This window comes from Grampus griseus (genome assembly GCF_964374135.1).
Source record: "Grampus griseus genome assembly, chromosome: 15".
In the NCBI taxonomy this organism is placed as follows: Eukaryota; Metazoa; Chordata; class Mammalia; order Artiodactyla; family Delphinidae; genus Grampus; species Grampus griseus.
In genome coordinates this window covers 69,670,484-69,694,647 of record NC_139009.1, presented here as the reverse complement: position 1 = coordinate 69,694,647, position 24,164 = coordinate 69,670,484, and the positions used below count along the sequence as shown (strand labels likewise).

The 24,164-nt window shown below is 37.6% G+C and overlaps 1 protein-coding gene across 4 annotated transcripts in view; it reads right to left on the bottom strand.

Annotated features, from left to right (window-relative positions):
* CTNNA2 (catenin alpha 2) overlaps nt 1-24,164 on the bottom strand; it is a gene marked incomplete at both ends in the record, with an annotated part of 1,036,807 nt that overhangs the window by 69,006 nt on the left and 943,637 nt on the right. For all 4 annotated transcript variants that reach the window (XM_082672515.1, XM_082672516.1, XM_082672517.1 and 1 more), the window contains 2 exons: nt 2,602-2,715; nt 11,043-11,194. In XM_082672515.1, coding sequence (XP_082528641.1) covers nt 2,602-2,715; nt 11,043-11,194 — 266 coding nt within the window. The remainder of the gene's footprint in view (nt 1-2,601; nt 2,716-11,042; nt 11,195-24,164) is intronic.

Genomic DNA, 24,164 nt, shown 5'->3' with positions numbered 1-24,164 from the left:
CATTCATTCTCTCTCTCTCTCTCTTTCTCATAAGTATTGTAGACAAGCAGCAGACAGGAACACATAAAGGAAACAAACATTCACTCTAATTTCAGAATTTGAGAGCAATGTTGGAGTGGGTACTAAATTCTTTTCTCCCACCATAATCTCCTCTTAGATTAATTTACCATTTTCAGAGAAGAATTTCTCTGAATGAGAACACAAAGTAACAGGAGAGAACAGGCTGCTGGAAAGAGCAACTGCCTCTGTCAGAGACAACTTTTGCCTCCTTCACAATTTCGACCAAGTTAACACACTTCTCTGGTCAAAAGTTCGACCATCTGTCATCTCATCAATTCAGTGCACCCTCTTATTTTCAATTTACAGCCATAATTCTATGTCTCTGATTTGTCATCATATAATTATAGGCTTAAATAGGCTGACTCAATAACTAATGCTGCCTGCTGCAAGTTACTCACACAGACCTCATGATAGATCGCAAAGACAAATCAGCAAGTGCTGGATTACAGGGGTACTTTGTTCTTATTATCCTGGCCCATGTTCATCACTCATGCTGAAAAATCTTTTGAAAAAGACTATTATTGTCTTTTCACCCACTGGGTGAAGAAATAATAAATGATGTAGAGAGGTGCCATCTGACTTTTGTTTCCAGCCATCATAACAGACTTGATGTCTAACGTAATGGAAGTATAATGGGGCTGTATTCTTCCTTGTAAAAAATGAGGCTAATCATACCATTTTGACAAGATGGTAATTAAAAGATTATAAGATAAAGGTTTTACAATATGCCTTAGTCTTTGAGAAAACAAGTCAATGGATACTTGGGCTGTATCAATACTAAGTTGCAGTCAGTCAATTAAATTGACTTTGAATTGATTAATGTTTGGGTGAATTACTCAAACTTGCCCTTTGTCATTGACATAAAAATGCTGGTTTTAGTTAATTTTGAAGATGAATTGACTTGACCTGATGCATTAGTTTAGCGTTATGCCAGCATAAGCTCAGAGGACTCTCAGCTTAACTTCCCTGTTTTCAACATTTTAGGGGGAGTAAATAGAGTCTACAAGGTATTTTTTAAAGTAGGGAGCTTCATACTCTTTTGTGCACTTTTCTACTGTCACCAGCCTGTGATTAGAAGAGATTTCTCTGCCAAAGGATGACAAGTCATCCCTTATTGAGCACTTAATATATGTCAAGTATTTTGCTCATTATTTTAATATATTAAGTAATTAGAACCTCAGAAGAATCTTATCAAACAAGTCTATTATTTACATTTTACAGATGATAGGACTGAAGCTCTGAGAAATTAAGCAGCACGTAACAGCATAGTCCCCACTCTACTCTTCACAATTCAAAACCAAGTCTGTCTGAAATCAAAGCCAATGCATCTTCAATGCTCTGGCTTTTACTCTCACATTACCCCTATCAATGTCCATATACATCTTCTGTATTATTTAGTTGTTGGATGAGAGTATCAGGAGAAATAAGATTTTAAGTACAAAGACTTTCTTGACTCAACATAAAGCTTAGTCTTTGATTGACTATTTCCTACTCTTCTTTCACAATTCCTAAGCCAGTGTGAACTTCCTAGGGTTTCTTAACCCTATGCTAAATTACCATCTCTTTCTCATACTTCCTATTCATTTTCTTTTAAGTGAAACTTAACAAAGAAAATTAGAATATCTAATTCTCAGTTATACTATACTTTGATTATTTTTGCCCTATGGAAACTGAGCCTTTAAAGGGAGGAGAATCTCGCCCTCTCGCAATCCCTAGGAATTTTATCTCCTTCCACCTGCCTTGATTACCAACATCTTACCCTCAAGGAGCTACAGCTAATAAGATTGGTCAGATTCCAGAATCTTCTGTGGAAGACTTGTGTTGGTGGACAATGTCACAGAGTGTTCGAAGGTGTTCAAATGTCAGCCAGAGTGGTGATCTTTCTGTTGCTTCTTGCTCCACACCTTAAGCTGGTATGTTTCTCGTATGTCTCTGTAATTTCTTTTTCAATCACATGGTAGACAGATCTGGGGCTACTGCCCTGGCCATAGATAGGTATTGGGGGAAAAAACGTTCTCTCTCTACTCTGATGGCCTTGAACGAATTTCAAAATATGTGGTATTGTTTATCAGAGACCCTAGGCCAGAGTATGGAGCAACAATAGGCCCACAAGTAACAAAGTAGTACTCTAATTCTCCATTTGTGGTTTCTTTTGTGTGGTTCAGAAAGTTGGAGACTTCAAGTAGAACCATGGTGTCTGTGCCAAAGTAAGATCTGAGCATTCCTGTATCCCCTGGTCACTGAATCATCTAATCATGATCCCCAACCCCCAACAAATCCATCATACACATAAGTTTTGCTGTAATGTGGCTGCTATGTTTTGAGTTATGGAAAGAGAATGGAATTAGAAGGAATCAGAATCAGTGGTGGTCACTTCCAATGTGTAAAATGTGAATTGCTAGAAACAACCCCAGATGAGGCACAGATTTCTGAGCCATGAATCTCTGGGATTCCAGGTCCCTGGAAATCAGAAATTCCCTCAAACCAATTTGGTGAACACAGCCCCTGTGCACCAAACCAAAGTCCTGGATGTCCACTCACCCGTGCACTCTGCCCTGCAATGAGCTGGTCATCCTCTGTCTGAACACTTGTCCGGCTACGTACATCATAATCTTCTTGCTCAAAGTCTGAATCGTCCTCTAGTTCTTCTGGGGTCTAAAAATACAGAGGAAAAGAGAAAAATCAGCATACAGATCTCCCTCGACTTACAATGGGGTTAAGTTCCAATAAACCCACTGTAAGTTGAAAATATCATGTCAGAAATGCATTCAATACATTAACCTACAGAACATCATAGCTTAGCCTAACGTACATTAAACGTGCTCAGAACACTTACATTAGCCTACAGTTGTGCAAAATCATCTAACACAAAGCCTCTTTTATAATAAAGTGTGGACTACCTCATGTCATTTATTGAATACTCTATTAAAAGTGAAAAACAGAATGGTTGTCTGGGTACAGAATGATTGTAAGTGGATTGGTTGTGGCTTGGCTAACTGGGAGCTGCGGCCTCTGTGCCTATACCGTAGTAATGGATAACATGCTTTAAGTGCCTTCCATATGCCTATCACTTTTCTAAGTGCTTTACATACATTAACTCACACAGTTTTCTTGACAGTCCTATGATGTAGACACGATCTTCTCCATTTTACACATAAGGAAACTGAGACATGAGAGGATATACCTTGTTCAGAGTCTTCTAGGGCAGGCAGTTTGACTCATGTACTTGAAACTACCATGCCGTGTTAATTCTAAGAGGATAAATACAGGAGGTGGCAAGGACAGTGCAGGAAGGGAAAACAGTGCATTAGTGTGACATTCTCTGCTCAACTGTCTTTAGCCAGAAAGCTGATGGTCACCCACAACCTGCCTCCTGGTACATAGGAGCACCACCTCCCAGGGCTCTGTCTTTCAAAAGGAAGGAACAGATCACAGGCAACACTGATGATGCAGTTGCCCATTCCCCAACTAAAAGGGCATATTTTAATTAATTTTTCTACCTCAGTGTAATTAACCAGGTGTGGTTATTGATGAAGTCTTGAGATTGGTCAGACAGGCATAAAATGGGGTCCTTGGTGCCAATATCACATTATGCTTAGTAATTTTCCGAGCTTTAGCATATCCCTCTTGTTTTCCTTCTCTCTCACATCAACCTTATTAATATTTACTCAGTCATCTACAGATGTTCAATATTCTTTCATAGGAATATTAAAAGAAAGAGGTTTTTTTCCCATGTTTTATTAACTCAGGCATGGGTGGGGTGGGCAAACCCTGGTTCACATAACTGGTAGTGTTTTCATTGTGGACAGAGACAAGAATCTCTGTTCATTTCTCACTTTTCTGGAGTGTGTCGAGGAACAGTTACAGCAAGTTGGTAAATTCTGCTGACAGATGAGATGACAAGATTGTAGACACTTTTCATCATTAGTTTTTGAAAAGGACAGAGAAAAATAAAATGGAAAACCTCACTCAACAGAAAAAAGGAGAAAATGACAGTACCTATAGTACTGTGTCCAAACATTGCAGTGATTTGCACATTCAGTAGATGAGTCAATGGCAAATGCAACCTGGCAGCCTAAGGCTCATAATGATGAGCTTGTATTCAAGCAGCTACAGCTCAGGAGCCAAAATACAATTTAAAAATGGCATTATTTCATTTTTTTTATATATAACTGATTCACTTTGCTGTATACCTGAAACTAACACAACATTGTAAATCAACTATACTCCCATAAAAATTTTAAAAACAATAAAATAAAAATGAAAAAAAAATAACCTGGATATGGACCCAGGGGACCTGAACATTTGGGGCCTAACTCTGCCGCTGATAGGCTGTGTGTCTTTCACAAGCTACTTAGAGCTTTTCTACCTCCTCACTCATAAAATGGAGATAATAACTGCTACTTGCCCTGCCTGCCTCACTGGATTCTAGGATCAAATATATATGAAAATGCCTGGTAAACAATAAAAGTAAACTAAAATAATAAGTGATAGTGATCATTATTATGCTTAATAATAAAATATACACCTAGTAAACAATAGCTACAATCATCATCATCATCATAGCAATCATTTTTTACTAACCACTATGGGTCAGGCATTCAGCTAAAGGATTTAATACTTACAATGACCTAATGAAATAAATTTAATCCCCATTTTATAGATGTACAAACAGGTTCAGAGCTGTTAGGTAAATTTTCCAAGGCACCACACCTAGCAAGTCGAGGGTTCCAGTGCTTTTAACCATCACAAATACCACCAGACAAATGGATGAGATTAAAATATTTTCTTGTGCCTAAACCGTGCAGCAAACCCATCCAAGCCACCCACATACATAGTTCTGTGCATGTGAAGTTTCCTAATTTCATGTAATTGTGTCTCCTATCCATGCTGTTATTTTTTTTTAACTTATTCATTTTGAGTGTTAATTTCTGAGTGGTCAAGGACCTCCACAAATTAAAGGAGACATGGAAAAATATTGATGGCCTGCAAATGGGCCGGAGATAATTAGACTTGTATCATTAGATAGTGTCATAGGGTAAAAGGAATAGAAAAAATATGCAATTCACTGGACTGGAGGCTGGAGAGTGAAGGTCAAACCTCTCAATTCTGTCCTTATGTGCTCTCAGGGAAGGCCTTTTTATAAAAATAAAGAACCACTTTGACCTACCCTTGGTTCCATGGTTCTACTAATAAAGTATTTGGCCTGTAAAATATCTCCCTTTTAAGATAATTCTATCCGATTAATGTGTGCATATTACAGAAGCCCAAGTATATCATGTGACTTTCCCAGGGTCACACCACATGTCAGCTGCAATACAAGATCAATCTACCTGCCTCAGTTTCCCAATCAAATGCTCAATCTTCTCTACAACAGCTTCTGTAAAGAAGCAAAATGAGAAAAAGCCGAATAATTTACAGTCATTTCACCAGGACATGTGAAAAATGTAGTAAGGACAATTTAAATGAACAGCTCAAATGTAAATGTGTTTCATTGGGAGCAAAAAGATGACACAATTTGGCAACTGCAACAGGAGAGTTTGGGGGATGCATGAAGAAGGATTTCCCAACAGATCTCCAATCACTGGAATGGATTGGAAGTTAGAAAGCAGAATTAAAGATTTCCTAAAGCCAATACAGAACAAAATCTCCCTCATCAGGACTGATTGGCCACTGGCATCTCTATTCTGTATTACTCAGGAGGCTTCCTAACTTAGCTCCTTTTTTCTGCCCTTACACCACACTTCCTATTCTCACCAGTATAAACAGGATGTTCCACTTAAGCTCTAACTCAGATCATGTTATTGTCCTGCTCAGAAAACTTCAATGGCTCCCATCTCTGATTCAATAGGGTTCTTAGGCCACATGTGCCATTCTCTCTGCCTGGAACACACTTCCCCTAATACTCTTTTTTTTTTTTTGCGGTACAAAGGCCTCTCACTGTTGTGGCCTCTCCCGTTGTGGAGCACAGGCTCCGGACACGCAGGCTCAGCGGCCAAGGCTCATGGGCCCAGCTGCTCTGCGGCACGTGCGATCTTCCCGGACTGGGGCACGAACTCGTGTCCCCTGCATCGGCAGGTGGACTCTCAACCACTGCGCCACCAGGGAAGCCCCCTAACACTCTTATGGCTTGTTTCCTCCTCCTTCTCCAAGTATCTTTCCAAATGTCACCCAGTGGCCACCCTTCATAAAACCCACACCCATCCTGTGCTCTCTCCCCTTTATACTGCCTTGGTTTTCACATTAACTAGTATGTTATATCTACTTGTTTGTTCTCTGTCTCCCACCAAAGGAATATAAATTCTTTGAGGACTGGAACCTTTGTTATTTTGTTCACCTCTGTATTCAGGGCACTTCCAACAGTAGGACATCTAGTAAGAATTCAATAAATGAATTAAGTCATTAAATGAATGAATGACTAAGATTCAATTACCAAAAATTTTAAAAAATCATACTAAGTTATTTTTAATTGAGTTAAGGAAACAAAACTAGGAATGTTATGGGACCATGTTGATAACAGCAATCTATTATAGGTAAATCAGTTTTGTCACATAAGTTGCTTCTAAAGTCTCTTCAACGCTTTATTTTCTAGCTATGACAAATATTCTGACTCCAATCTTTGCAATTTTGATAATCAAATATCAAATATTTGATAATATTGCAAATATAACAAATTCTATCTCATTAATTGATTGTATGAAGATAAATTTCATCCAGAAGTTTGAGGAAGGGAAATATTTCTTGGGAACATACTAAGGCCAGGCCTATACTAGTACTTTATAGCTGCAGTAATATTTGTCCCATTTACAGATAAGCAAACTGAGGCATAGAGAAGGAAATTAGCATGCCAACCACCCCAAAATAGTTAAGCCATAGGTTCCTAAACTTTATTGCTTCAAACATTGTCTCAGTAATTTTTTCATGGTGTCTCTAGGCTAAGAAACAAAAGAAAACTAATGGTTCTGCTTCTTAAGCAGTTAGATCATAAAAATGGATTAAGTTGATTGGCCCTAACAATTTAGTGCCTGTTGCATACTGCATTACTTCTCAAACCTTGGAATACAGTTGAACATCCATTGAGCTTGTTTTTTATCACAGCAACCACCAGAAACCCTGCATCACAAATACATGATAGGATCAATATATGATCAAAAGGAATGTACCAACCTAATATTTAAACTGTGAGCCACCTTCAGCTACTATGTCACACAGTATCTGAGAGATGTTTATGTGTTTCCCTTGACATTTTAAAATATCTTGCAATGCTCCAGGGCATCTTCATGGCCATTTTGGGAGGTGTGAAGTTAAGCTATAGAATCTTATCTGAACCCTGTCCTAAGCCCTATTGTTTCTCTTCCCTGCTTTCAAAAGTTTCATATGCAACCAAATTAATGGGTTCCAATTACAAAAGTTCAATGTACAGATATCATTTTTTGTCGTGGTCATTCTATGAGAAGCAACTACTGTTTTGTTGAATACAGATATTCTGACACCAAGATATTACCACCTTCTATGCTACTTTAATTTCCAATATTAAATGTTTAACTCCTTGTGTCTTAAATATACACTTGTTCCTCCTTATTTGCAGATTCTTTATTTGTGAATTTGCCTACTCACCAAAGTTTCTCATAATCCCTAAATCAATACTTTTGTAGTTATTCACAAGCATGTGTGTGCAATGTGGCAAAAACTTTGAGTCACTCAACGTGCAAATTTCCAGCTGAGGTCATACAGCACAATGTTCTGCTTTCTTATTTCAGCTCTTGTACTGTAAACAAGTATCCTTTTTGCAGTCTATTTAGTGCCACATTTTTGCATTTTTGTGCTTTTTGTTATTTCCCTGCTTAAAATGGCTTTCAAGTGTATGTGCTGAGGTGCTGTTTAGCATTCCTAAGTGCAAGAAGGTTGTGATGCACCTTCCAGAGAAAATGCATTGGTTAGATAAGCTTCCTTCAGGCGTGAGTTATAGTGTGGTTGGCCATGAGTTCAATGTACACGTATCAACAATATATATTAAATAAAGTGTCTTTAAACAAAAACATAAAACAATCTAATATATTGAGCAGTTGATGAAATTGTGACCAGAGGCTCACAGGAACCTAACCCTGAATTCCCCCTAGAAGCAGTGTTTCAGTATTCTTTAATTCAGGGTTCACTGAATATAACTACTGCAAATAATGAGAATCAAATATATGTTGGTGTGCCAGATTTGTCTATCAATTTGTTAAACTACCATATTAGGGTAATCAGAAAACTCCTATGTAGCTGATAGATCACCAAAGACAAGCCTTGGCAAGAAGCAAACAAAAAACTGTTTTATGGAACAGAGGGAGAGTTGACCTGCTCCCAAAGAGAAGTAGGAACCTGAAAGGTGAGGTTGGAATATAGGAAGGACAAGCTTTGTATGCTTCAGAGGGTTGTCTGGAGCTGGCCTGGAGTGCCTACATACTAACGTCACCATTAAATATGTATTGATTGCTCAGAGGCAAGGTGATGGAGAATTTGACCTTTCAAGGTCCTTTCTGCATTTATTTTTGGGAAAAAAATTCTTATTTTTCCAAAGCATAATCAATACTTTGAGAGGAAGGAGGCATGGCCAGGTTTGCTGAGAAAAAGCTCTACTTGTCTTACTGTCTTTCTTCCTGACTTAGTGTAATGATTTTTTTTTTAAGTGGACCTAACCATCATACACAGAAAGCAAACCAAGAATTTAAGCACAAAATAAAGCCATTCTGGTGCTGAATGGAGAATGATTTTTAAAATAACAATTTGTACATACTGTACATTTCTCCCTTCCTAAGTTTTAAGTGGTGTGAAATCCATCTGATCAAATCACTTAAAATGTCAAGATGGAGGAATGACACTTCATGTAACAAAGATATGGCATTTTTATCTAAAATTATGGTTTATTACAGCTCGTGAATGAATAAATGAATGATGGCTATAAACTTCCTCAGCCTCCCAGCTGAATGGTTGTCACAAAAATGTGATGGCTAACAAAGCAGAAAAATGACAAAAGAGGGAATATGTCTTGAGAATTATAGTGGAATTTAGTGCCAAATGCTTTGAAAACATAACTCTCATGGTCTATTACTTTATTTCACAAGTTAGTATATAATGGGAAAAATGATATAATTTGTTACAGGCTTAAAACATTGAGTATCCTTCCTTTACTTCTCCTCCAGTTCTCATACCTTTTCTCTCTGTCAGTTTCCCATCTGCATAGTTATCTCTTTTTCTTTCCCCCAACACACACAGTATTAAGCACTGTGCCAGACAATGCAACACAGTGAAGGGAAAATAAAAAATACAGTCTTTGCTTTCCAAACTTTCAGTCTAAAGAAGGTAATAGACATTAAAAGAAATAGTGTAACGATTATGATCACAAGCAGAAAGAGTTATAGGTAGCTAAAGAATAGGGTCAGTATTTTTGAGGGAGAAAATTTAGGGAAAGAAGATTTGAGCCAGGTCTTGAAAGATGGTAAGAGTTTGACAGATCTAAAATGCGGGAAGTTAGAAGAACAGGAAATATATTTGACAGTCTCCAAAGTCCAAAGTTGAACTCCACATTGTTACGTATAACTAGTATTGTCTGATACAACTTATGCAATGTGTAGGTGTGTGTTATAGAGAGAGAACAATAAATCACAGATACTTCTTCAAGTATTGAGGGACCACACCCAGAAAATAAATTGATTGTTACTGTGTTTAAGGGGATGTCGGTTTAGATGCTCAGTGATCACCCTGAGCATCTAAAAAGAGAGAAAGTGTTTCAAGATGCACTCAGCAGTTAACTCATGGTTTCACTGAGCAGCCTCAGAGACAGCTATGGAGGCTGAAGATGGAGATACAGTCTAGGGCTGCCTCATCCAAAATGGTGGCCACAATCTACATGGAGCCATCAAACACTTAAAATGTGGCCAGTGCCACATGTTGAAAAGCTAGTTTTGGATACCTTTGAGTAAATAAAATATGTTATTAAAATTAGTTCATCTGTTTCTTTTTGCTTTATTGACACATCTACTAAGAAATGAAAAATTACAAATGTGCCTCACATTATATTTCCATTGGACAGCAGGCTTTTAAGATTAGCACCACAGACGCATCTTCTCTGCCTCAATCCTAATACCCACAAATATACCTGTGTCATCAATTATGCTTTTGAACATGTATTTAAGTTTACTAAGAAAGAGTTCTGTGGCTAAGAAAAGTGTTTGAAACCTACTGTGCCAAATTGTTGATAAGGCAAGGAGAAAAAATAGTCTCAACTCATGATGAAATATTGTGCAGCGGTTAAATGGGATGAGGTAAGCTATGTGTCTTCATAGAGATAGAATTGGGTGAACAAAGCAAGTTGCAAATAACACTTATATGAGTTTTAAAATCTGCTGTATTATGTTTTCTAGTGTGTGTCTATATATAATTACTTAGACAATGGTTTGGAAGGCTCACACCTACCTGACATCAAAAGACTGAGGATGGGAAGATAGTAGGGTAGGTGATAGGGGAGGTTTGCTGAAAGATTATTTAGCCTTATTTATAATGTCTTAATTATTTGTTACAAGAAGAAGGTAGCTCTGTATCACTTTATTGTCATTATCAATATCATTATTATTATCATTATCACTAATACTACTAAGCTGGGTGATCTTCATTTCTTCCCATTGCATGGCTTTCTGATTCTAATGGGAAATAGTGTTAGCAATAGGGAATGGAAGGGGCACCCCTAAGTTGGTATCAAATTTAGGCAACAATGTGTGTAAGAAGTAGGCAGGACATCACCCTTCAGGATATTCAGTGCTGATCTAGGCTTGTTGGGATCACTCATCCCTTTATAAGTAAAAAGTCCCCATTGTCTGACTAGATGAGGAGCTAAACAGCTTACCAAGTTAAACTAAATAATTAAAAAAAACAAAGAGTAAATTATTTGGGGCCCCTACTAGAAGTTCCATTCATCTCTGAGCTACAGAGACCTCACATACCCTGATCATCAGCACAGCCTTTCTGATGTCCCGAACACCGTCGTATACCAGGCGAGAAGCATCGATGAACTCATTCTCTTCAAATGGTTGAGGGACGTTGGCACTCAGGGCTTCAATGGCAACCTCCACCTGTTCAGCAAAGCGTGGCATCACTGTGTTAAACAAAGTGAAAAGCAGTGGATTAGACAATCTTTCTTTCATGCTCCCTTGTTTCAGTCCTTAGGGAAGATGGCAGGCTCTGGGTGTCCCAACATTTCAATGAAGCTGGGTGCCTGCCTGTCCATTTTGGAGTGGATCCAATTTAGTGATCTTTGTGCCACTTACCTTCAGCAAGGAAAGCAAACCGTTACTCCTTGAATGGCGATGGTATGCAACAGAGCAAGTTTTTGAAACCTGCCTAAGGTAGTGTGGAATAGTGTATGTGAGTCCAGGTTTCATGTTATCCTGAGTTGAGTTCCAATTCTGTTAGTTCCTAGCTGTGAAACCTTGGTCACATTTTCTTAACTCTTCTAAATCTGTTTCTTTGTATATAAAATATGATAGTAAGCTCTTACCTTGGGGTTCAATGCGATAACACATACAAATGCACTGGATGACATCTGGCCTTTAGAAAACCTCAATAAATATGGACCTAACATTAAATGCTAAAGTCATAGCTGGTTGAATAGCAGACTTTAATCTATGTTGTTTCATAGTAAAATGTAAATGAAATGATCCAATCCATTCCACTTATGTCTGGAATGCAGGCCTTGAGACACTGGAGGTGGGGAGATGGCTGTGGAGGGAGGCTTGTGAAAAGATTGTGTAAGAGGGGAGACGGAACACCCAGAATATTCCATCAGAAAGGCTATGAAAAGAGACCAGTGGACTCAAAGATAATTTGATTTTGTTCCATTTTCCCAGAACTTTGTTGATGTGCAAGAGGATACATATGAACATTTTAAAACGTGGGCATCTCTTTCCTTAAATAAGGACAATTACATACACACTGGAAGTTTGTGGAAAGTAAACTTAGTGGCTACTTAAGAAATGCTGCTGATTCACTGATTCTCGAAAATTATAATTCAATTTTTTCAGCTGTTATCTTGTAACAATCAATTCATATGGCAAAGGAAAGCCAAAAGCACAATTCTTTTTATTTACAAGGACAATAAAATAGAAACGTCATTCATCTATTTCCATTTCTGAATTTTCAGGCCTGATTCATCGTTATACTCATTTTCAAAGTCTGTGGATACTTTAACATCCATTCTAATCCCTAGTGGGAGAAACTCTGCTAAATTACTTTACTCTCCACAGTCAGAGTATTCAAGATAAAACATTCCTTAAAAAATGTATTTCTACTAGGAAAAGTCAAATGTTATTTAAAAAAAAAAGGAGGGTAAGAGGAAAACAGAGTAACCACTCTTTCAACAGAAATTATCAAAACCAAAGCATGGCAAGGGGTGAATTTCCTTCTGTGAGTAAATTGCTATGAATGGTTCTCTATACTACTTGAATTTTTCAATTGGGCCTTTAAACTGCTTTTATATGAAAGGAATTTGGAAGACGTTGAGAATATTGCTGCAAATATGAATCAAATGAAAATATATTTCTAAAACCCACCACAGTAAACTAAGACCATTTCAGCTATACACTTGTGGTGGGAATAAACTGTTTTACATTTCTAAATAATCTAGATAATTGAAACTGATCTCCTTAAGCATGAAAACATTTTTGTATGTGTCATTTTCACATGAGTAGCTTTCTTAAGGGAAATTACAAATTCCTTTCCTTTCCTAAACTCAAAATTCTAAATAATATTAATTCCATTTGATATCTAAGCTGCCATAATGACCATCAACAATTTTACAGATGTATATGATAGTATCTGTAGCACTTAGCTGCACAAATTTTTGCCCCTTTTTTATAACTGATAAGTGACTGGTACTCCTCCATGTAAGATAAATACTCTTACAAATCAATAAGGAAAAAATAGAAAAATAGACAAAAGTTTAGAAAAGGCAATTCACGACAAGGAAATCCCATATTATTGATAAATACATAAGATGCTTGACTTCACTAATGAGTGGAAAAATTACAATGTAAATAATGAGATAGTTCATACCTGTTGGAGGATGAGCAAACAAATTAAAACTTAAAATATCCGTCTTATTGAGCATGTGGATAAAAGGGAAACCTTCTACTATAGATGGAATGAAAAATGGGAACATATCATTTTGGCAAATGCTTTGTCAAAATCTAGTAAAATGATGCTTTCCAGAGCCAGTCAGTGAGTTGCGAAATTAGCTAGGGCATAGCCAAATGCTGACTTCTGAGGAGATACTGATAAGGAGACTGAGTACACTGGGGGCAAAGGAATGTCTTTGTGTCTCTAGAGTTACAGTTGTTTTTTGTTAGGTTGAATATTCCAAGAGTTAATAATAACAAGAGTTACATTAAACCTGAAGATAATAACTGCTTTAAGGGAGCTCTTTCAACAGACTCTAACCCAGACCTATTCTGAGTCTTCTAACTCAGGGGGGAACCACTGTGATCTGTGCACCCCAGGTTCACAGACTATATATATGGATGGGACAAAATGAACTTAAGGATGTAAATCAGGAAATAGCCAGTATATTAAATCGAGTAAGTCCTGAGGTCTAAGTGTTTACTGGGAACAGAAAGCTAAAAAGATATGTCATTTGTGAGAAATTGTAAAATGCACAAGAATACTGTGCATAATTTAAACATATACTCATTTTTATTACACATGTTCTGAAAAGATGTATGTAACCTTAAGTTATAGTGGTTACCTTTGAGAGCAGAAGGAGAGGCATGGAATTAGGTAGAGGTCTTAAGGAGGCCTCAGGTGTATCTTATTTTTGAAATAAATAATAATGTGAATCAGATATTGCCAAATAATATTTGTTATACCTTGGGGTACAAGCTGAGTGTCAGTTACATGAGTCTCTGTTCCTTTTGTATTTTTGAATCTTTTCAAAATTCAAATTTAAAAAGAGATCAACGTAATACCCTGAAGACTTTATTTCTCCTTATAGAATAAGGCTCTGACAAAATAAAATTCTAGCTCATGGCCCAAACATAATAGAATCCAATTTGATCCATAGTATTAAGTGAGGAAGACCCTCAGAAATGTTGACTGTGATCAAATGCTTAATATTCCACTAAGACCCACCAGCTGGAAAACTGAGTCGAGTAGTCCCTATCCACTAGACCCTCCCTGTGAAAACCGTTGATGAAGTCCAAAAGGGAAAGTGGGACTGTGTTGCTTTGTTTTATTTGTTCAAGGTCACCCCGAGGAAGAGCTGGGGAAGAGGAAAATGCAGGAACTGATATGCTCTCTTTCTCCACTCTGCACGGATTCTCTCAAGGAAGAGAGAAGAAAGCTAAACTCTAAAGGGACCATTCTCATAAGGGATGCTCTGGGGCCCAAAACATACCCAGTACTACTCTGAAACACCAAGTTTGGCAGAGGGCATTCTGTTTGCTCCAGCATGGAATACAGAATCTCTCTTGGGAGATTTAGGAGGTACAGTTTTTGAAGGAACAACAGTGTTGTGGATGTGGCATTGTCAGAAGAGGTAGAAAGAAGAGATTGGAAGAGAAAATACCGTCAATTTTCCAAGGAGGAAAAATGGTAGAGGAAGTGGTGTGGAATCCTTACTTTTCAAATAGGGGCTCAAAGGACAGTTTAGCATTAATATTCCAATGACCTTATTTTACTCCTCAAGCTGATAAAACCTAGAATTTGAACACATTCCATTTGATATTTATTTATTGTAACTGACAAGACATCCATTTCTCTTACCACAAGTCAGTGTTTTTCTGGGTCTGACCCTTAAGGAAATTTTCTTCCATGCTCTGTTCCTAAGTGCATTCAATACTTATTTATTTAGGGCTTGGTCAACTGCTAAAATTCTTTAACCAACATACTTTTGCTCTCCACATTGGTGCTTTCTTTCCTGTTTTAGTTTTATCCTCTCAGGTTTTTAAAGTGATAAGACAGAAAAACAAAAGTTTATAGAACAATGATCCATTCTGACAGAACCTAAGATGTTAGTATAATTATGAATTCTTCCAACACTTTAATAGGGCTTGAAAAATGAAATACCCTCAAAGTAATACTGAGATAGAAACAGTCTCAAAGTACTTAAAATATGATGCTGATTCTACCTCTCCCTAATTAGGACAAAACACAGCATTGCCTTTGTGATTCACACATTGTATATTAACAGAATTTCTGATATAGGATTATATAAATAGAAGCTTCCTTCTACTTTACGAATTACATCCAAAAATGTAGACACCAGTTTACTGTTATTTATCAGAAATCCTGGATTGCTCTTAATAGCTTATGTCCTGAAGGGGTGATCAAAGTTGGAAATAAACTTTTAAATTCTCACTGTACTTTTGTATGCAGAGTGCACACTAGGCCACAGAATGATGATATTCCAGGAGTAATGAAATCAGAGTTAAGTATGCATATAAAAATCAAGGTCACCTATTCTAGTGTTGATCGAGATCCTAAAACAGAGGTGAGGAAGATCTGCACTGAATCCTCCTGGGAGACTTCAGAGGTGAAATTTTAGAGCACAGGGTGAGTCAGTAAAATGAACAAAACATTGTGCTAAAGATGCAAATAGGACTGCCGACAGCCATAAGAACCGAATCCAAGGTTAAATAGAGGCAGTAGAAATGACTAGCCAACCAACTCCATTGCCTCTGAGTAACCACCTAAAAGGTCCATGCCCTGCTGTAAATATTCCAATGACTTCTTTTAATATAGAGAGGACTATAAAATCTCTTTATCAAGATATAAACACAAACATCTGACACCTGACTATAATTCCTATCTGTCTCTGTCGCCCCACTTATTCCTACATATATTCAAATGTTCCAATTAGACTGAATTACTTCTATGTCTTCAAATATGACAGAGACACACCATGTCATACCATGTCCATGATCAATTTATTCTCTCCTACTAAAATGTACTTCTTTGTTTGCCCCTGCTGAATACCTGCTCAATCTTCAACAACCAGTTCAGAATTGTCTGCCATTGTGAAGCCTTCTTTAATCCCAAGACACTCCAAATTTGGCCATTCTCTACAATTTTATAACATCCTAATTATGCCTGCACTATTATAGTACTTAGTACACTGTATGAGGATTGTCTGCCATTTCTGTATGTCAGCTGTTTCCCACAAGAGTCACTTTTAGGCAGAGACCATCTCTTCTTCATTCATTGCATCTTAAGCCCTTATTATGCTTCTGGCACAGCTATATCCAGCTGGGAGAAGGATGGGAAGTGAAAGAATGGGAAGTAAGAAGGAAATAATTTGTCACCAAGTATTTCAGGGACAAAACGAGCAGTATCACATTCAACATACTAAGTCGCTCTCTTTCTGCCCATCATTTCATATTAGTTCAGTAATTTTATTAAAGAGTTTCATGAGTCATTAACCAAGTTATTAGTGGGCATTCTAGTTTTGGTCTCGAGAGACCTTTCAAAAAACTGAGCTCAGAATCCTTTCAGGACCACCTGAGTAGAAGCTTCACCACTGAGCATGGAGAAAGATTTATTATTGTATACTTGACTAGTTGACCAAAGCCAAACTAGCATATCTGCATGCATAGGGGTCATCCAATTGTGGCGGTGCAGTCAACCAACATGCTTTCTTGAGTGTGTTCCTTACACAAATTTTATTATTGAGGATAAAAAAGAAAAAAATAGACAAGGCCTCTGTTCTAGAGAAAGAGCCAGTCTAATAAGTGTTAATAGAAAATAGAAAAATAAGAATGAGAACATTTGGAAATAATCTAAAAAGAGAATAAAATATTAGGACCGGGATAGAATTGTGGCCAATTCCAGTACAAGAATCAGTATAATCACACCCTCTCCATTACAAATAGATATGATGCTTCCATTTTAACAGTTGAAGTTAGGCAGAGAATTAGGTATTAATCAGAGTAACTGGAGCCAGAAAGTATTAATTTGGGGAGACTCTGTGGGGGCAACTCTAGTATCCCCCTACATCAGGAAAATACTACGTGATGATGTTTCTGTAGGTAATGGATTCTTTCCTATAAATGGTTTCTATCAGACATTTCTAAGCAATTTTATTCAAATAGCCCCCAATTAGATGTCAGGTTAAGAGAAGAGAATATAAAGGAGAGAATGATGTAAACCATCATTCAGGCCTGAATATGGCCAGAAAAAAGTCTGACTGGCATTTACAAGACTCTGTGTGTACCTTGATAGTTCAGCACATCCATGAAGCATCATCAATTAGAAAGGAGCCTGTTTGAGTCTGAAGCTCCAAGTCTTACTAGTGTAGAAGTAGGAACTAACACAAACTGAAGCTGTAACATATTTGTTGCTTTGGTAACACTCAAAAATGATGGAGGACAAACCATAGCCACTGGTCATTGTTTCATATTGATTCAGTAACTTTAGTAAAGAACTTCATGACCTATAATTAAGTCATTAGAGGATGTTCTAGGGTCCCCCCATCCCAAACAGGGACCTTTCAAAATCTTGAGCTCAGAATTCTTTTTAGAGCTGCTTACGTTTCTATCTATTGGACAAGAAATAATCAAGTGGATCTATAAGTCTACCTCATGAACAAAGGCTATTTCATTACTGTCTGTAATTTATAGACCCATGCACTCCCAGTAGATGTAGAGGCTTTCCTACAAGTACACGAGTGGCCATAATCTTGTTGAAACACTTAGCTAGCATTTCTTGCATTATCCAGACCTTTACTTCTTGATTTTGCACACTCGCTCTAATACTGGTTATGATTTTCATCACCACTCAGCTTCTTCTGAGATTAAAGTTTGAATCTCTGATACTAAGTCAAATGAAATGTTCCCTAGTAATGTCACTAGATTCTTTCTTCTGTTTGACATGTACACTGTTACCTTTGAATTATGTACTAGCTTTGTCTTGTTTCTCTGTGCAATTTCTCAAATCTGTCCTTCTCTGCTCCAACTCTCCTCTCCAATCACCTTGTTCCAATCTTGGCTTTTATTTCCTCACTATCTAGATCTGTTATTACCCTCTCCCCTCCTGGGCAGATACTGCATAGCTCTATCTAGACACAATGGAAGGCACTGCACGAAGAAATAGGTACATTATGGCAGAAGTTAAACATGTCCCTGTTAAATCCATGTTGTGGGATCTGTTCATATGTCTTAATATTCTATCTTAATTATGCTAGTCATCACCCTTATTGTTTGTCCCATCTTTATGCATTTGCAAATATGTATGTGTGGTAGTCAGCCTCTGAGATGGGCCATTCTTTCCTAGTATTCATGCCCTTGTATGATCCTGTCATCTTGAAAGTGGGCTGGAACTAATGACTTGCTTCTAACTGATAGAATATAGAAAGGGTGATAAGTTGTCACGTTGGTAATTAGGTTACAGAAAGGTGCTGGCTTCCCATCTTTCTTGCCTTTTCTTGCTCTCTCACTTGCTCACCCTGATGGAAGCCAGTTGGTCTATGGAAAAGCCTCCATGGCAAGTAATGGAGAGGAGCCTCTGGTAACAGCCAATAAAGAATTGAGGCCTTATGTCCAATAAGGCAACTGAGGCCTTTCAACAACAATGTGAGTCAGCTTGGAAGTAGGTCTTTCACCAATTGACCCTTGAGATGACTGCAGCCCTGGCCCATACCTTAACTGCATCCTTGCAAGAGATCTTGAGGCAATGCCATCCAGCTAAGCTGTGCTGGTCTCCTGACCCACAGAAACTATGAGATAGTAAATGTTTGTAACGTTCATCCATTAAGCTTTGGTGTGATTTGTTACACAGCAATAGCTAACTAATAAAATATGCTATGCCAGAAGTAGAAATAACAGTAAAAATAGTCAGAAAGACATATTAAAATTTCTGTTCATTCATTTGTAGCAGCTATGCTGGTCTAGGTTTCTGGTATATTTATTGCACTCAGGCAGAAGCTTAATTGAATCTTGATATTTGATTATATTTATTTACAAGTTAACCAGTTTGAGCCTCAGTTTACACAAGTGTAAAACAGCTGGCCTTCTGGTCTTACATAAGGTTTAAAAATAATACATTCTACAAATTCTATATACAATTTTAAATATAAACATAGGTAGTACTTAGTCACTGGGGATAAAGTGGCAAATAAAATAAATATGATCTTGCCTTCAAGGGACTAAAAAGTGGGATGTACGTAAGATGCTTCCCATTGTGCCAAGCACACAAGATTCACAGTAAATGTTTCTTGTAATTGTCATCTTCACATCATGACCCTTTTTATCTACCAGTCCACGCCCCCTTTTTCTTTGTTTACAGCTGGCAAAATCATCCGGTCTCCTTTGGATGGAGCTTGGAAGTACAACTACGTACATGATTCATCACCAAAAAGTGGGCCTTGTGGGAGTGAAGTAAACTGAAAATAGCACACAAATTAGTGTTGAAATCTCTGAAAATTGGGAAGTTGGTACAATTTATCTGAAAACTGAATTTCCCTGCTTTTATGCCCTTCTCTCTTCTTGGCAGGACTACATCATCTTTCCGATGGTTTTGCATTTTTAATAATTAATTTCCTATGAAATCTGCCCTCAGGACAAGATTTTATAAACTCACTGTTAGAATTTTCATTTTATCTTCATTGCCAAGAAAGCCAGTGTTAATCACTGTATTACAGTATGACCTCACCAGATCCATGAAGAAAGGAAACCTTTAAAAGTTAGAGACTTTACCAAAAAGCTCATAACTGGAAAAAAAAAATCAAACCCATCTTCCCTATCTCAAATTAGACACTATTTCTAAAAAACCTCTCAGCTTAACCTAATATTCTTGTGAAAGTGTTTTCCTTCTACCTCAAATGCATACTACTATTTTATATTAGCTGATTGATTGGATGTGAATCTTGAGTAAAGTATCCCCAAATGTTTTTTAAATGTGGAGGAGGGAGTATGGAAATAATATTTAAACTCTCTAAATTGAAATAATTCTCTGTCTAGGCCAGTGATATACTAGCTTTCACCGTGCTTTCTCTTGATAATTCTTCATCAAGTTAGAAAATATTGAGCTCTGGAAGCTAGGAGCCAGGACGAAAGAAGCCCAGCTTAATCTGCTCCCTATTCCCTGGTGACTATTTGTCAGCTGTTTTTACCCCTCTAGACAACCATCAGCATCCTCCTGGCTAGTCCTAATTCTTCCATGCTGTGTATATTCTTGGACTTTCTTTCGTCAGAGTCAGTCATCTGTTCCCTCTGTGGGAGTTCCTAAAGGCTGCCATTTTCATAAACTCATGTTTGGAAAATTATAATGTACATTTCAAACATCAAAATCAAACTCAAGCTCCAGAAGGCCATACATAACCCATGAGCTGAATTGTTTGATGAAAGATGAAAAAGGACTGCTTAGAAGAAGGAAAAAAAATCTTCTAAATTCTGTCCACGATAACTACCCTGAGAGAATCAGGCAGCATGCATCTGCTTTTGTCTAGACACAAATTCCTTTCCCCAGGGAAAGAAAATGCTTGCTTGGAAAGTTCTTACATTTTAAAATCAGCATTTCAAAAATAATCACAAATTGTTTATAAGTTAAGAGGAAAGGATGGCACATTTCATTCTGAAACTTAAGGAATGAGTAAAGAACTGAACATGATGCTTTATTTAGCTTACAGTGTTTGTAGAAACCTAGCTTGATAAATAGTTAATTTTGGCGTCAATGAGATTTTAAATTTTAAGATGTAATAAAATAATTGCTAGGAATTTATTGCTCTTAGTTTAAAAGATTCTGATCTTGATCATTAAACATGCAATTTTTAAAATTAGGAAGCAACATACACACACACACACACACACACACACCTGGATAGAAAATAGAAGGGGGACAGAGAACAGAGAGGTACCTTAAGACAGAAAAATGAGCAAACACAGAGTTTGCAACACCTGGTAGGACCTTAATGAGTGACAGTGAGTAATGGGGCACAGAGGAGTGGGATTGGCTGGTATGGTTACAGAAGACTTCGCTTCTTCTCTAGGAAGAAATCAGCTAGCGTTAGAGAACAGGTAAAATATAGAAAGGCAAACCGAGTGGGGAGGTAATTTTGGGGTCAACTTGACAGGAATATCCAGAATCTTTCTGGTTCTTATGTCCATATGTTATCCCAGCTACAAGCATAGTTTCTTATTTTTCCTAATCAAACTATTTCTGGAATATTCTAATGATGTTCCCATTCAAGTGATTGTTGACATATTCTTCCTTTCTTTGATTCCAACACCTATTGCTGACGTGGTAGGGATTCTGGGTAAAAGGAACTTACTGCTGCCTCACTTGTGCCCAGTTAATACACCCTGGCCACCAATTCCTGTGGACCCCAGCACTGGCCCTTCTGCCATTCCATGGCCAGTACCATGGATGCTGATCCCTCATATCCTTGAAGTGACAAAGAAGTATCATGTCTTTTGCAGTCCCCAGGATTATGAGTCTATGATGTGACTCACACAGAACTGGAAATTCATGTCTTCCTTTTAGTTTTACTTTGAAAATTGGGCACTAGAAAAGTGCTGTTTCTTCCACTATGTTGCTCCATAAATGTATAATTGTGAGTCTTCCTATATCCATCCTATCCCACCTCCACTTCCATGTTAGAAGTTTACTATCAGGCTAAAATTGTTTCTCTTGGGACTTCTCTAGTGGTCCAGTGGTAAAGAATCTGCTTTCCAATGCAGGGGACATGGGTTTGATCCCTGGTCAGGGAACTAAGATCCCACATGCCCCGGGGCAACTAAGCCCACACGTCACAACTACTGAGCTTGCCCCTCTCAGTGAGAGATCCTGCGTGCCTCAACGAAGATCCCGCATGCCATAGCTAAGACCCGAGGCAGCCAAAAAATAAAATAAAATAAAATGATGAAAATAAATAAATAAAGTAAATATATATATTTTAAAGTGTTTCTCTTATTTTCTCAAATTGTATTCTTCTCAGGTGGTTCTTCAGCTTCTCACGCTGAGAGAGCTGGTCATGTGTGAATTCTAGCAGAACATATTACTTACAAACAAGCCAGTATAAAGATATTTTCATATTTCTGCATGGCCAGGGCTTTCTGAGCAAAAATGACTGGTAACCTGGTTCTAGGTATGACTCAATAGTAGTCCTAAATTGGTGAAATAATCCGGAAAGAGATTTACGGGTTTATCTCCCCAGAGATAGGTGTTTACATTTCAAAAGAGAATAAAACCAGGAGCCATTCATTTATATTCTAAAGGGTTGTAACAACCTGGGAACCTTTCCGGGAGAGAGTTTATTAACATTAAAGAGTGAAGGTTTTTCTCTCCCTCTCAGGAGGGGAGGGAGACAGCTGAGCACCAATTGCTATATAAACTCTCAGATTCATAATTTCGTGGTTCTTCTCCTGTAGTATGGACCTCCTTCGTGTGGGCAGACTTTATCTGACCTTATCACACTGCCTTGAGTGGTAGAACGAGGTATAGGGAACTGGCAATGTTATTGTTACTAAGAAAGAAGTTTGTTCTCTGAGCAAGAAACCTTGCATTTGCATTCAAGATAAAACAAATAAATACTGATATTAAAAACCATCAGCCAGATCTGTACAATACTTCAAGTATGTAGGTTTCAGACATATGGAAGAGGCTTTGAGACAAACTACATGTTTCCTGTCTAAGGACTATTAAGTGAATGAAATTTCCTTCTCGTTCCTCCTACACTTCTGACTTCCCACCTCCATGACTAGCACAACCACCACTTAGTAAGACATTTCCTCCATATTGTAATCATTTTGACCTTTCAGGGGGAAATAAAATGCTTTACACCAATAGTAAGGGTTATATTAAAATGTATTTAAAATATATTAGGAAGTCTAGGCTGAACTGAATCTCAGTCATTACAGCTTCTGTGGAAATTCATTACTTTCATAATTTAATTTCAAGGTCAGTCACAGAGAAGTGACAGATTGTAATAGTCCTTCCTATCTCTAATATCTAATATTTCTGTCTTCCCAATAATCTGTCCTTACCACCTTCTTCTGATATTGATCTTACTTCTGTCCATACCCCTTGCCTCTGGTCACGGGGATAGTCAGGTCACCCAGACATGTCCAATGATAAAACTTGATCCCGCCAGCAACATAAATCAGTCCAAGTGAAATAAGCATACCCCCAAGTGGCCAAGAAGATTGCTTTTCTTTGATGTGTAGAAAGTAGGAGGAAAACAAGCATCTCTACTTATCCTGGAATCTTGAGTTATAAGCCTAAGGCTGCTGCTAGTGGATATATTCTCCACTGAAAAAAAAGGTCATATCTTAATTTTTCATATTCATTTAATCAATGCATACATATTAAAGGCTAATGATGTGATAATACTTGTCTAGGCCCAAGGCACGTACAGGAACACCTGCCTCTAGGAAGTGACAATCTATCTGTGGACCATTGACACTGAAGAGGATGTAATAAATGTCAACAGACTCATAGAAATAGATCCCTGTTGTCTCTAGCTGCGACCTGAGTCAGATCTTAAAGGATAAGTTCAATACACAGATGTAGAGGAGGAGGAGAAAACGGGGAAGATGACAGGAAGGAGAGTGGGAACAGCATGGCTGTGTTTTAACTGGAAAATAATAAATACACCTGTCCAAGTGGAGCAGAGGATCTATACAGAGGATTCATGGGCAGTGATTGTCCATGTTGAGTGCAGTCATGAGGAAGCCAAGAAACAGTGAAGCATATGTCCCAAAATCAATAATATTGACCATACTTAGATGATGAAACATCAGGCAATACATGAGAAGATTGAGGCTCAGGGGCTTTAACTAATTTGTGTAAGGTCACATTTAGAAGTCAAGGAATTGAGTTCTTCTGATTCCTTACATGGATTTCACCTATACATTGTACTGACACAATGGTACCCCTCATTATCATTTCTAATTTGGGTGCTTTCTATTTGTTCCTCTTACTGGGCAAAATACATAGGAATGCTGTAAAAAAAAAAAAAACTCTTTTATGAAAACTTTACATAACAGAAGCATGAAATTACAAATTATACCATCTCTACTAAGAGAAAGAAGTCAATCTGAAAAGGTTACATACGATTTGATTCCAACTATATGACATTCTAG